The sequence below is a fragment of the Ranitomeya imitator genome, chromosome 8 (assembly GCF_032444005.1).
Source record: "Ranitomeya imitator isolate aRanImi1 chromosome 8, aRanImi1.pri, whole genome shotgun sequence".
Classification (NCBI taxonomy): domain Eukaryota; kingdom Metazoa; phylum Chordata; class Amphibia; order Anura; family Dendrobatidae; genus Ranitomeya; species Ranitomeya imitator.
The window spans coordinates 44,510,920-44,525,800 of record NC_091289.1 but is presented as its reverse complement, the minus strand read 5'-3'; the positions used below and the strand labels follow the sequence as shown (position 1 = coordinate 44,525,800).

The window sequence follows — 14,881 nt, the reverse complement described above, 5'->3', positions numbered from 1 at the left end:
AAGGATTCCTTTACGTAACTCCGCATAGCGGCGTGCTCAGGCACAGACAAATTAAACAGTTGACCCTTAGGAAACTTACTACCAGGAATCAAATCGATAGCACAATCACAATCCCTATGCGGAGGTAGGGCACTGGACTTGGGCTCATCAAATACATCCCGGTAATCTGACAAGAACTCTGGGACCTCAGAAGGGGTGGATGATGAAATAGACAGAAAAGGAACATCACCATGTACCCCCTGACAACCCCAGCTGGACACAGACATTGATTTCCAATCCAATACTGGGTATGGACTTGTAGTCATGGCAACCCCAACACAACCACATCATGCAAATTATGCAACACCAAAAAGCGAATATCCTCCTGATGCGCAGGAGCCATGCACATGGTCAGCTGGGTCCAGTACTGAGGCTTATTCTTGGCCAAAGGCGTAGCATCAATTCCTCTCAATGGAATAGGATACTGCAAGGGCTCCAAGAAAAACCCACAGCGCCTAGCATACTCCAAGTCCATCAAATTCAGGGCAACGCCTGAATCCACAAATGCCATGACAGAATAGGATGACAAAGAGCAGATCAAAGTAACGGACAAAAGAAATTTCGACTGTACCGTACCAATGGTGGCAGACCTAGCGAACCGCTTAGTGCGCTTAGGACAATCGGAGATAGCATGAGTGGAATCACCACAGTAAAAACACAGCCCATTCTGACGTCTGTGTTCTTGCCGTTCAGCTCTGGTCAAAGTCCTATCGCACTGCATAGGCTCAGGTCCATGCTCAGATAATACCGCCAAATGGTGCACAGTTTTACGCTCACGCAAGCGTCGATCGATCTGAATGGCCAAAGACATAGACTCATTCAGACCAGCAGGCATAGGAAATCCCACCATGACATCCTTAAGGGCTTCAGAGAGACCTTTTCTGAAAATTGCTGCCAGCGCACATTCATTCCATTGAGTGAGCACAGACCACTTCCTAAACTTCTGACAATATATCTCTACCTCATCCTGACCCTGAGACAGAGCCAGCAAATTTTTCTCTGCCTGATCCACTGAATTAGGTTCATCATACAGCAATCCGAGCGCCAGAAAAAACGCATCAATATTACATAATGCAGGATCTCCTGGCGCAAGGGAATATGCCCAGTCTTGAGGGTCGCCATGTAATAAAGAAATAATGATCTTAACTTGTTGAACTGGGTCACCAGAGGAGCGGGGTTTCAAAGCCAGAAACAGTTTACAATTATTCTTGAAACTCAGAAACTTATCTCTATCTCCAGAAAACAAATCAGGAATAGGAATTCTTGGCTCTAACATAGAATTCTGAACCACAAAGTCTTGAATATTTTGTACTCTTGCAGTGAGATGATCCACACAAGAAGACAGATCTTTAATGTCCATCACTACACCTGTGTTCTGAACCACCCAAATGTCTAGGGGAAAAGAAAGACAAAACACAGTACAGAGAAAAAAAAATGGTCTCAGAACTTCTCTTTTCCCTCTATTGAGAAGCATTAGTACTTTGGGCCTCCAGTACTGTTATGAACAGGTGATTCAGAACCACAATGGACCTAGTGGTTAAGAGCACACAAAGTGACCTGATAGTTACTAACATAGGACGAGCTCTGAGACGTGGGAACTCTGCTGACCGCAATCCCTAATCCTATCATACCACACTAGAGGTAGCCGTGGATTGCGCCTAACGCTCCCTATGCAACTCGGCACAGCCTGAGAAACTAGCTAGCCCTGAAGACAGAAAAATAAGCCTACCTTGCCTCAGAGAAATTCCCCAAAGGAAAAGGCAGCCACCCACATATAATGACTGTGAGTTAAGATGAAAATACAAACACAGAGATGAAATAGATTTTAGCAAAGTGAGGCCCGACTTACTGAATAGACCGAGGATAGGAAAGATAGCTTTGCGGTCAACACAAAAACCTACAAACAACCACGCAGAGGGGGCAAAAAGACCCTCCGCACCGACTAACGGTATGGAGGTGCTCCCTCTGCGTCTCAGAGCTTCCAGCAAGCAAGAAAAACCAATATAGCAAGCTGGACAGAAAATATAGGAAACAAAAGTAACACAAGCAAAACTTAGCTTATGCAGGGCAGACAGGCCACAAGAACGATCCAGGAGAAAGCAAGACCAATACTGGAACATTGACTGGAGGCCAGGAACAAAGAACTAGGTGAAGTTAAATAGAGCAGCTCCTAACGACTTAACCTCGTCACCTGAGGAAGGAAACTCAGAAACCGCAGCCCCACTCACATCTACCAGAGGAAGCTCATAGACAGAACCAGCCGAAGTACCACTCATGACCACAGGAGGGAGCTTGACCACAGAATTCACAACAGTGAGCACTGTGAGAATTCAGAAGTCTGCAGTCACAAAGAATGACTGCAGACTCATCACAAACCTGGACAACCCCTTTAATGCGCCTAACATAAATAATAACATGAGAATTAATCTGTTTCACAAATAATTTACATCCAGATACCTTATAGATGACGTAGTCTCTGGAGTCATTCTCCTTCTTTTCTTCATTTTGTCCAGACCCCATGATGAGTTTTCTCATCCACAGCCATCTCTGCAGACCTCCATCTTCTCCGGTCTTCTGCAGCAAATCTCCACATGATGCCCTTAAAGATAGTGTCATTATAATGCCCCTGAATAAAAAGATCTGCAGTACGCTGAGCTCCTGAATAAATAATTGCCACTCACTATATTGTCTGCACAAAATATGACCACACGCTGTCCCTCTTAAGGTACATGCTCTTGACACTGACCTCTCCTTTCCATACTGGGATCCCTCTTCACACTGTCTTCTCACACTGTGTCCTCCCTATGGGGCCCAGTTTCTATACAGTACCCTTTCATCAACACTCCCCCTCCTTGTTATACTGTCCCCTCCTGGCTGTACCCTTACACGGTCCCCCTATGCTACGCCCCCGCTACTCATTCTCTATTCTGTGCCCACTCACTTTTCTCCCCCCATACTGTTGCCTCACACTATTCCCCTCCCTCCTCATACTGTCTTCTCTCACATCCCCCTGTTCACCATATTGTCTCCTCATATATTTACCCCCTCACTATACTGCCTGCTCACACATACCCCTGACTCCCCGTACTGTGCCTGCACACATCCCATCACCCTCACTCAGGGCCGGCTCCAGGTTTTTGAGGGCCCCGGGCGAAAGAGTCTCAGTGGGCCCCCCCTTTAACACATACCCCGATTCATGATCGCATATAAACACAGCCATGTAGTATATAACACTGCCCACGTAGTATATAGCAGCCCATGTAGTATATAGCAGCCCACGTAGCATATAGCAGCCCACGTAGTATATAGCAGCGCAGCCCACATAGTATATAGCAGCGCCACTCACTCAGGCACTGGTAGGACTAGGAGCTCCTCCTGAATCTGCCTCATAACTTCAGCAGCATGGCAGCCAGCCAGGGGCGGAGATCAGAGCAGAGAACGTGCTCTCTCCGCCCACAAACAATGTCACACTGGCTGCCTTCTCTTAACCCCTATGTGTGCCTGCCTGGCTGCACTGACTGAGTGATAAGATGCTTGTGTCAGAGCTGGCACATAGGGGTTAAGAGAACACAGCCAGCAGTGACTTTGTAGGCGGAGAGAGCATGTTATCTCCTGCTCTGCTCTCCCAGCTGTATCTATGACAGCATGAGTGGGCCCCCCTCTCTCCCCAGGGCCCCGGCATTTGCCCGCTGTGCCGGGTGCTGACGCCGGCCCTGCCCTCACTCCCCATACTGTGTCCTCTTTGCTTTCATTGAAAAACATAATTTATTTTGAAAAAATACAGATTAAAATGTTGAAAATTGTGATTTTTTTTTTCTCTTAGGTGAATCGAACCCTTCAAAAATCCAAGAGAACGTAAGGAAAGCCATTCAGGGGAAATACACCTTGTACAGTCTTGGTTTTGGCCATAGTGTTGATTTTCCTTTTCTGGAAAAGTTAGCGTTAGAAAATTCAGGAATCGCTCGTCGCATATATGAAGACTCCGATGCACATTTGCAGTTGCAGGTACTGTTTCAAAGTGCTATTTAACTCTTATGTTTGTATAATACATTGCAATTGAGATTTATCTTTCAACTTCTTTATGATCACAGCGTTTTGGTTCTGATATCTTTTAGCAATTTTGTGCATGTATTAATAATCTTTAATAATCTTTATTTTTTAATAATCTTTATTTTTATATAGCACTAACATATTCTGCAGCGCTTTACAGTTTTGCACACATTATAATCGCTGTCCCCAATGGGGCTCACAATCTAAATTCCCTATCAGTATGTCTTTGGAATGTGGGAGGAAACTGGGGAACCCGGAGGAAACCCACGCAAACACGGGGAGAACATACAAACTCCTTGCAGATGTTGTCCAAGGTGAGAACCAAGGACTCCAGCTCTGCAAAGCTGCAGTGCTACCCACTGAGCCACTGTGCTGCCCGTATTGGTACATGGTAACCATGTATTGGTTTAAAGGGGCCATTTACTAATGACTGTTTAAAAAAAAAAGGCAAGAAAAAAAAAAATTGAATATTTGTACCTTTCAAATCCCCAACACGCTTTTATGACACTGTCCAGGTCCCCTATTTACTGAAGGAGAGGTTATGGAGGCACTTTGGTGGTTAATTATCTGGGCTGTGAGGGATACACACACTCACTTATGAAGCTGGAGGCAGCACCGGTTTCTTACCTGTTCAGAAGTTGTGCAGGTTAACTGGAAATCTATATCGCTAGATTGCTGCCCAGTGAAGGAAGGTGATAACACAGCAAGTCTGAAGATACATTTATTAGAAGTCTTCAAATCACAAACTGTTTTTTGGCTTTGGACTGGAGACTTCAGAATCTTGTTTCTATGATTCATCCTCTGGCCGGACAGGCATGTGACCGCTGCAACCAATCAGAAGTTTCAATTGAAATGTATATAATTTGTGCTTCACTATAGCCGAGTGAGTATAGATCGCTTAATAGTACCATATATACTCGAGTATAAGCCGAGATTTTCATCCCATTTTTTTAGGCTGAAAGTGCCCCTCTCGGCTTATACTCGAGTCATTGTCTCAGGGGGTCGGCAGGGGAGGGAGAGCGGCAGGAGTGGTTACTGAAGATAATCTCTGTATAAAGACCAATATGGATATTACCGCCATATGGTCAGTGGTAGATACCAGTCCTACAGAACATATAAGAGATCACTGCTCAGTTACAGATAATGACTTACCGCTGACGTCCTTTTTGATGGAATAGTTACTTTCCCGTCTTTTCCATCTGGCCCAGACCGACATGACAACTTCTTCCAGCTACAACAAGAAAATACAACAAAGACACATTTAACTTCTCATATTCCAGGCCCATCACCATCTATTCCCAACCTGCACAAACTCCTCATCCTGCTGATGCCCCCGATACCCTGATACTGAGCCGCTGCTGCCGTATGTGTCCCTGTTACTGCCCGATACCCCAATACTGAGCCACTGCTGCCGTATGTGTCCCTATTACTGCCCCTGATACCCCAATACTGAGCCACTGCTGCCGTATGTGTCCCTATTACTGCCCCTGATACCCCAATACTGAGCCACTGCTGCCGTATGTGTCCCTATTACTGTCCCTGATACCCTTTTTTTTTTTTTTTGCCTTCCTCTGGATCAACATGTTAGGGCAAGTTAGGTTAGGCTATGGGTTGAACTAGATGGACTTAAAGTCTTCCTTCAACCTTAATAACTATGTAACTTAATAACTATGTAACTATGTAACTAATCATACCTCCTCCCGGAGCAGTCTCTGCAAGTCCCTGCTTCTCAGATGGTCTCTGGCACCTGCAACTCTTTCTGTGTTCAGCGGTCACATGGTACCGCTCATTAAAGTAATGAATATGGACACGACTCCACTTCCATAGGCGTGGAGCGCATATTCATTACTTTAATGAGTGGTACCACGTGACTGCTGAACACAGGAACAAGCTGCCAGCACACGTCGGAGACCATCAAAGAAGCAGAGATGAGCAGACTGCGCCAGGAGGGGGTGAGTATGACGGGGGAGGGTGAGCCATGCAATATTCATCTGTCCCTGTTCCACCGCCGGGCTCTGCCTTCTGCGTCCTCTGGCTGTGATGTTCAGGTCAGAGGGCGCGATGACGTGTTTTGTGCGCGCCCTCTACCTGAACAGAGATCTGGAAGACACAGCAGTGCGCTGCAGTGGAAAGGGGACAGGTGAATATCCCAAGTGCCGGGGGCCTGAGCCAGCGGCGACCCCTGCACCTGGCACCCAGCGACGAGAGGTGAGTATGTCATTTTTATTTTTTTTAATCGCAGCAGCAGCATATGCGGCAAATTATTCTTTGGAGCATCTTATGAGGCCATCAACCTTTATGGAGCAGCATATGCGGTATATTATTCTATGGAGCATCTTATGGGGCCATCAACCTTTATAGAGCAGAATATGCGGCATATTATTCTATGGAGCATCTTATGGGGCCCATCATGAACTTTATGGAGCATTATATGGGGCTCCTGATTCAATATGGATATTCAAAAACACTTAACCTACTGATGTCTCAATTAATTTTACTTTTATTGGTATCTATTTTTATTTTTGAAATTTACCGGTAGCTGCTGCATTTGCCACCCTAGGCTTATACTCGAGTCATTACATTTTCCCAGTTTTTTGTGGCAAAATTAGGAGTCTCGGCTTATACTCAGGTTGGCTTATACTTGAGTATATACGGTAACTTAATTGGACTTGTCATATATAACAGTTTATATGGTCCTAATCTAAAATGTATAAAAATGCATGCAAATAAAAATACAGAGACATAGCACATTAATTTAAAAACTGAGGTATCGGTAGATAGCAGCAGGTAATTTCCATATGCATAATGTAGTCCGACAACAGAAGAAAGTCTACTAAAATAATGTAAGATTAGAGTTGTACATTGTAATACCAGTCCCAGTCCAGAAACGAGAGGATTGTGCGTGCTGCAAATAGTGCACATTATAGCATTGTATCGTAACGGTCAGTCATTTGCATCTATATGTCTAATATACCCCGTATCTAAAATTCCACTGCAAGTATATATCCGGGGTTTGGTTTTTACTAATATTGTCAGAGGATTATATGAATTCATTACACAAGCTGTATTTATTTATAGGAACTTATAGTAATTCACTTTTTACATTTGAATTATACTGTATATATAAAATCTGCTTTGGATTGTTCATGACTATGCAATTAATATTTCTATGTGATCGGCTGTTTGGTGTCCATTGACAGTAGTTTTGCTTTTTTACCTTTTTGCCTTTTTTAATTTTATCATTAAATAAAAGTAAATTTTTATAAATCGGGATCTCTTCATATTTTCACGAACATGGTGTAATATGGAAGTTTTGTGATATTGTATGTGGAAGTGCCCAGTTGAATAATTTGGACATTTTTTGTTTGATATGTTTAAAGCACTGCAGCCAATAAGTGAGCCCAGCTTATCTACCTGTGTAGATGTAACAGCTTCCTCCGAGCCGCTGAGCTCACTGATTGGATGCCGCGCTATTGAAGTGAGGGCAGTGCTGCTGCTAATGTCATGTTAGGGTATGTTTCCACGTGCAGGAAACGCTGCGTGTCTGACGCTGCATAGAGCCGCAGCGTCAGACACGCAGCGTCCAGATGTTACAGCATAGTGGAGGTGATTTAATGAAATCCCGTCTCCACTATGCGTGGTAACACGCACGCGGCGGCCCTGCGACTCTGGACATGCTGCGCGTCTTTTCAGATCGCAGCATGTCCGTATATCTTGCGGCGACGCTGCGTCGCCGCAAGATATAGCACAGGGCCCTATGGTGGGGAGCGATGATCCCGGATGTGTGCAATGAACACATCCGGCATCATCGCGTCCCAGAAAGGGGGCGGGGCTTAGCGCAGAGCGGCAAAGCCGCTCCAACGATACCGCCGGCCATCCTGAAAGTGGACACATACCCTTAGACACCAGGAAGACTGCCGGAGACTCAGCGCTGGACTCGGAGATTATGAGAATATTGTTACTTGTTATTTTTTATCAAACTGCAGCCAGGGCAGAACATTGTCTGAAAGGGGACAACCTCCTTAATTGTAGATTGCTATGAAGAGTGATCAGATGAATTTTAAAAAAATTGCAAAGTCATACCTTGCCATGAAAGTTAATTTAATCACAAAACCCCATTTTCACTAAATTTCAACACTGCTACAAAATTACTGCAAACCACAATCAAACAGGAGATGTCCTATAGACTGCAGTCAAGTGGCAGAGATACTGTAAACCACAGGCAGGAGACGTCCTGGAAACAACAGTTTGCAGAGGTACAGAGAGCCACAGACAGAGAGGTAGCTGAAGAACTGGAAGCCACAGGCAACCAGGAGACATCCTAGAGACCGCAGACAGGTTGCAGATCTACTGAAAGCCACAGGCAGACAGATAGCTGAAGAACTGGAGATTGCAGGCAGCCAGGAGATGTCCTCAGAAATGCAGACAGGTTGCATTGCCGAGGCACTGGAAGCTGCAGGCGGACAGGTAACTGAAGTACTAGAAGTCGCAGGAAGCCTGGAGACGTCCTGGAGACTGCCTACAGGTTGCAGAGATACTGAAAGCCACAGGCAGACTGATAACTGAAAAAATGGAAGCAGCAGGCAGCTAGGAGAAGCTCTGGAGACTCCATATAGGTTTCAGAGGTACTGAAAGCCACAGGCAGACAGGTACCTGAAGAAATGGAAGCCACAGGCAGCCAGGAGACACCCAGAAGACCGCAAACAGGTTGCATGCACAAAAAAAACAAAAAGTCTTAGGAACACTGCAGTCTTAATACAAAGACACAGGTTTGTGTTTTGGTAGGCCTTATATAGACCTAGATAGAAAATCACATGGAAGCATGCCAGGCTATGTGCAAAGCCCGATGTGTAGCACAAAAAAGTTCAGTGGACCGAGGCAAAGGGGGAAGAGCCCTGAACCAGGACAGGTGCATAATAACACTGATGGCATCCTTGTTGCACCCGTGTGCTGTTTTTCATGTTTGCTTGCTAGGAGAAGATTCAGAAACCTTCATCAGTTGTTTTTGCATGCAAGAAAACCATTGGAACGCTAATGGTAAAAATGAACACACTGACCAAACACAGATGAAAATCTGGTCCAGTACACTGATGGAAATTGATCACTATTTCACATACACACAAAAAATGGACGTCTGAATGAGGCATATAACTTCTTTTGCTAAAATCTTCCTCATCTGTGTATATTAAATCAAACAAAGGGTGTTCAAGTAAAGTGGTACCATAAATAGCTTAATTCAAATCAAAATGTATTGTCTCTAATCAATTCACATAAGGGGGAAAGGGCATACAACGATAACCACTTAAGGGAAATTGTTTAAAAAAACAGTATATTTTATTTAACTAATATTAATATCAGCAAACCAGTTAGTAATAATAAAACAAAACAGAAGGTTCCTCTTGTGTGAGGGGCTGCACAGCAGATCCCTATATAAATTAGTAGTAATAAGATGCATTGATCAGTAAATGGATCATGTCAGAGGGATTTTTTTCTTAGATTCAATAGGTTATATACATACTATGCATAATCACAGCCTTACTGAATTTACCGTAGCTGTATTGAGAGTCCACATGGACTAGAAAGGGCAAGTGCATGTAAATGTACATGTATAGGCCAACTGGACGTTTTTGTGCTTATGTGCAAATGCCTAAGATACCATAACAGAAAGTAAAAATGAAGATTTTTTTACCTATAGAAGTCCAGAATCATGAGGATCCTTTGTTCTGCTGTGGCATCTGACTGCTTCCCTCTGCCCCAACACACGTTTTGTGAATACTTCCTCAGGGGGCCTGTGTATCTCATCTACAGTACAGACCAAAAGTTTGGACACACCTTCTCATTTAAAGATTTTTCTGGCAGAGAATGCCAAGAGTGTGCAAAGCAGTCATCAAAGCAAAAGGTGGCTACTTTGAAGAACCTAGAATATAAGACATAATTTCAGTTGTTTCACACTTTTTTGTTAAGTATATAATTCCACATGTGTTCATTCATAGTTTTGATGCCTTCAGTGTGAATGTACAATTTTCATAGTCATGAAAATACAGAAAAATCTTTAAATGAGAAGGTGTGTCCAATCTTTTGGTCTGTGCTGTATATATCCTCTGCTCAGTATGATTGTATTACTAATCTCTCCATTACCGATCACTCTCTTCGGTCAGTCTGTGTATGAGGGGTTTTTACTGTATGGCTATCAAAGCTCTGTCTTGTGAGCAGGAGAACACTTTTGTGTCTATCTGATTACCAGGACAGGTTAAAATTAAAGGTTTCTCTCTGAAACTGAGATCTTTAAAACTAAAAGCTGATACAGAATTGGAAGTTTGTAAAACCTTCTATCATTCAATGAAAAGACTTTATTTGCTGAAACTGCAATACCCCTATTAATGGAATCTAATTTAGAGACATAGAATAGAAAATATATAAAGTTGGTGAGACTGTCAGCAGGCCAAAGAATATACCCAAAAATCTGTGGTCTTTAACTAAACATTTTTGTAAATTTGATTATCAGGCAAAGTTCTAAAATATGCATAGTTATAGAATACTGCAATGTACTTTGATGACTTGATTGCAGTGTAGTAAAGTAAAATAACAATTCCTGTCTGACTACGTGGGTAGGGAGCAGAGAGGCTTAGAGAGAAGTCCTATACATGTATTACAGGAATGCAGTGTGTGATCTTCCTAAGCAGCAAATAAAAGAAGCTTCTAAAGGAGCATGAACTGAGTGTGACAGTGGTGTTTTGTCCTGGAGGGGTATGACTAAGTGTCTACTTGGTTTTTGCTAGAGCATCTGGTGGTGAGGATAAGTTTGGCCACAGGTAGTCACCAGATCAATCCAGGCCAGTCCCCGGACCTGCAGCAGCTGACCCACAGATAAAGCAGCAAAGCAGAGCACAGAGGGGGCAAGACAGAAGCAAAGTCAGAGTCTGAGGTCGGGGCAGGCAGCACAGGTTCACAAAACTATGCCGAGATCAGGAGTGGAGAGGTCAGACACTAGACAGCTGAGACAAAAACTGTAGACTGGATGCTGGAGACAGACAGGAACAGGAACCTAAGTTCTGGCAAGGAACAGGAGGAGGAGCCTAATATATCCCATGCTGGCAGTGGATAGGCTGTGGAAACCAAACCCTGTAGGTTCCCTATAGCCAGGTGGATACAGCAGGAATATGCAGCAGAGTTTGAAATGCTGCATGAGGTACTCAGCGCGGCGGCATGACACAAGAAGGAGCAGAGCGGCGAATACAATGGGTAGCACGGCTCTGGGAATGCGTGTGAGTTACCGCTGTGACACTGGGCGGCTGAAATAGCACAGCACCATGGTGCTTGGGAGAAAAGGAAGCAAAATAAGGGAGTGAAGTAAATTACAAGATTTCACTTTGCAATGCCTGGAGGACAATTGAATAAAAAAAGTTTTTGTTTCTTGTTGGTTTCATAAGTGTTAAATAAATATACTGTATATTTATTTAGTATATAAGTTGAGCAAAAGAATATGTAGGAGCTTCAGTCAGCAACCACATCAGGAGCCCATGCCACAGGACCAGAGCCCTGCAGATCTCTTCCTACATGCTGATTAGTAGGCCTAGTGCTGCATCATCATTGTGGCGTGATGCACGCATTTCATCATGCTTAACCAACTAATCAAAAGAAACGCAGGTAGGAGGAAGTTCACACGGTGCAGCGACCACAGACTAATGACGTGGCTGCTGGACTGGGGTGCTGCAAATCTAATATATACATATATACGCACACATCTATATCTTTACACCCATATGCGTGTTTATGCACATGCTGATTGTTTCCTTTCTCTTTTTTTTTTTTTACACTTTAGGGGTTTTATAATGAAATTGCAAATCCTACATTGATTAACATAGAAATGCAGTATCCTGAGAACGCAATCGCTGACCTCACTGAGAACAACTTCAAACATTACTTTGAAGGGAGTGAAATTGTCGTTGCCGGACGTGTAACAGATAACGACTTGAACTCATTTTTTGTGGATGTAAATGCAGAAGGTGTAAGTACAGATTATGTGTGTAGTTGTGGGATTTTTTACCTGGTTTGGATTTTCTATTAGACTCGAGAGACACAGGTCATGGAAGGGGCAGGCTAGGCAGTAGGAGTTTATGAAATGGTTTGCGTTCATTAGTTACAAAGATACAATATACTATACTGTTGAATCAAATAATCCCCAAAAGCTGATTCAATAACCAATGATAACTACTACTCAAAGCATACTATAATCACATATAACCCTTTCTATAATTAAAATAATAGAAAAAAGGTCCGAGAGTATTGATGTAAAAAATCTAACAAATTTTATTTATGCAAAAGATGATAAAAGATAAACAACAGAATGACACTAATAGCAGGAATAGAGGGGATTTAAGAATTATATCCATATAATAAGGAGGCGTCTCCTGAAGAAGACCGGCGAAACGTGCGTCGAGGCGGCAGGTGGGGATCCATTACGTACCACCTACAATTCCATGTAAGTTACACTACATCATTATGTGCCAGTTACTCTTGCACTCAAGCACTTATGTTACATACAAGTAGTACGCACTATTGCACTTTATTTTGGCTCTAACATGTAGCACTACCCCTTCATTTTCAGACTTGACTGAGTAACTATATGGGAGACATTGCTGCTGCTGCAATTAGCCATACTGGTTGTGCTTAATTTCCTATATATTAGGATTCCTACTGGTGCATTTCCATGTAACATTTTTGATATTTTTATATGGATATAATCCTTAAATCCTCTCTATTCCTGCTATTAGTGTAATTCTGTTGTTTATCTTTTATCATCTTTTGATTAAATAAAATTTGTTAGATTTTTTACATAAATACTCTCGGACCTTTTTTCTATTATTTTAATTATAGAAAGGGTTAGATGTGATTATAATATACTATACTGATATATTACTGACTAAATACTGCATCTAGGGACCCTGACCATTCATGGAAAACAAGTTTAGCTTTTCACTTGAATTCCCGACTTTTAATATTCCAATTTTTCTGTGGCTTCTGAAGTCGTCCTCAAAATAACAGGCAGATCATGAGACCAACTTCCATTTATAAAACGGCTGTCTTCATGAAACCACATTCCTGCCATATTATTTTGTACCTTGTTTTGATATACCATTATCAAGCCCTAAGAAACTACTCCGGGAACCTAATGCATTAATGTATTTCTCATAGGCTGATGAACCCAAGAAATACACTGAAAATGTTCAGCTTCCAAGCATGGACGATGTGAGCACGAAGCAGCAATACATCTTTGGTGACTTTACAGAGCGACTCTGGGCATATCTCACCATTCAGCAGCTACTGGAAAAACGGTATGTAAAAAGGGTCAATTTTACATTTCTGTATATTAAAAAAAAATGATGACCATTGTGGCCTTACCCTTTAAATATTTTGTGTGTATAAGATTCTCGCCAAATTCCTTAAATCTCACAATGGCATAACACAATTCACACAATGCTTTAATGCTTCTTCAATTAATATTTTTTATTTATTTTATCGGCTTTGATATCTTCAACATGACAAGAAATAATGCTTTTTAAACACTTACCAACAAATAACATTCACTTTGAGTGCATGAAAGGAAGAACTTTTTACAAATTTCACGAGCAGTATAGTTCCAATTATCTGAAGATTTGTTATAGAATTGGTTAAGTGTGTACAACCACACACCATTATAACATTTTGAGGATACGCCTCTTCATCAGAGGTGATGCCTGTTTGAAATACACTTTTTTTTGCAATATTGGAAATGTTATATGGCTTGAATATAACAAGGAAGATTAGAAATATTAATTGAAGAAACATCACTTTACGTGAATTTTGTTAGACTACAAACTTAAACTAGGGGTCATTATAGGGGTCAGTATATGGATTTAAATACGGTATGTGATTACGGTACATATGTCTACTGCAGAGCTCATTATTTGTTTAAATATTTAAAGAATTTTTATTTTATTCCTTAAAATTATTTAATTTTAGGCTTTATGCGGACCCATCCGAAAAAGCAAACCTAACGGCGCAGGCGCTTGAGCTGTCATTGAAGTTTAAGTTTGTGACTCCATTAACATCGATGGTAGTTACAAAACCAGAGGACAAAGAGAAGGAAGAAGAAATATTAATCGCTGATAAACTTGTGGACGGTAGGAATTTTTTCTAAATTATAGAAAAAATAATCAGAATATTGCAAATAAATTTTGAGTTCTTTAGTATGGGAACCAGGAGAACCTTCACTTTGAGGAGTCCTCAACTTTATATTTTATAGGTGACTCACGCATAGGATCTCTGTCTTTGATTGACACAGATGCATTGCAGCGCGAGCTGTCAGTCAATGTTCTGGGCGTGCTTACAACCACTACTCGCAGTATAGTAAGTGGTGCCGTGAGCAGTGACTGTAACTGCTCCCTTCACCACCCTTATGACTGATAGCCAGCGGCTCCAGGGAGGAAAGAAGTTAATTTTCTCCTAGAAGCCGCACTTTCAGTATGGTGGCCAGGCAGCATTGTAAAGCTTTTCACTTGCAGAAGTGTTTTCTGAGGTGACAGGTTCTCTTTAAGTTATTTGATAGCTGCCCAATGGCATTCTTGCTAAACAGGGATGTCAGCAAGCTTTATTTCAAGCATTTTTTCATTATGTATAATCTGTGCTTTTTACTTTTACTTTTTCTTTTCAGGACAGGACCGATTTGTTTCCAATCCAGCTTTACTTCAGTGTAAGTTATAATCTGATATTTGTGAATAGTTAATAAACAAAAGCACTGACCAGCCGAGAC

The 14,881-nt window shown here is 42.2% G+C and overlaps 1 protein-coding gene across 1 annotated transcript in view; it reads left to right on the top strand.

Moving 5' to 3' along the window:
* LOC138647652 (inter-alpha-trypsin inhibitor heavy chain H3-like) overlaps positions 1-14,881 on the top strand; it is an 80,743-nt gene that overhangs the window by 30,453 nt on the left and 35,409 nt on the right. Inside the window, exons 11-15 of the mRNA XM_069736818.1 lie at positions 3,863-4,044; positions 11,912-12,097; positions 13,285-13,424; positions 14,092-14,252; positions 14,783-14,821. Coding sequence (XP_069592919.1) covers positions 3,863-4,044; positions 11,912-12,097; positions 13,285-13,424; positions 14,092-14,252; positions 14,783-14,821 — 708 coding nt within the window. The remainder of the gene's footprint in view (positions 1-3,862; positions 4,045-11,911; positions 12,098-13,284; positions 13,425-14,091; positions 14,253-14,782; positions 14,822-14,881) is intronic.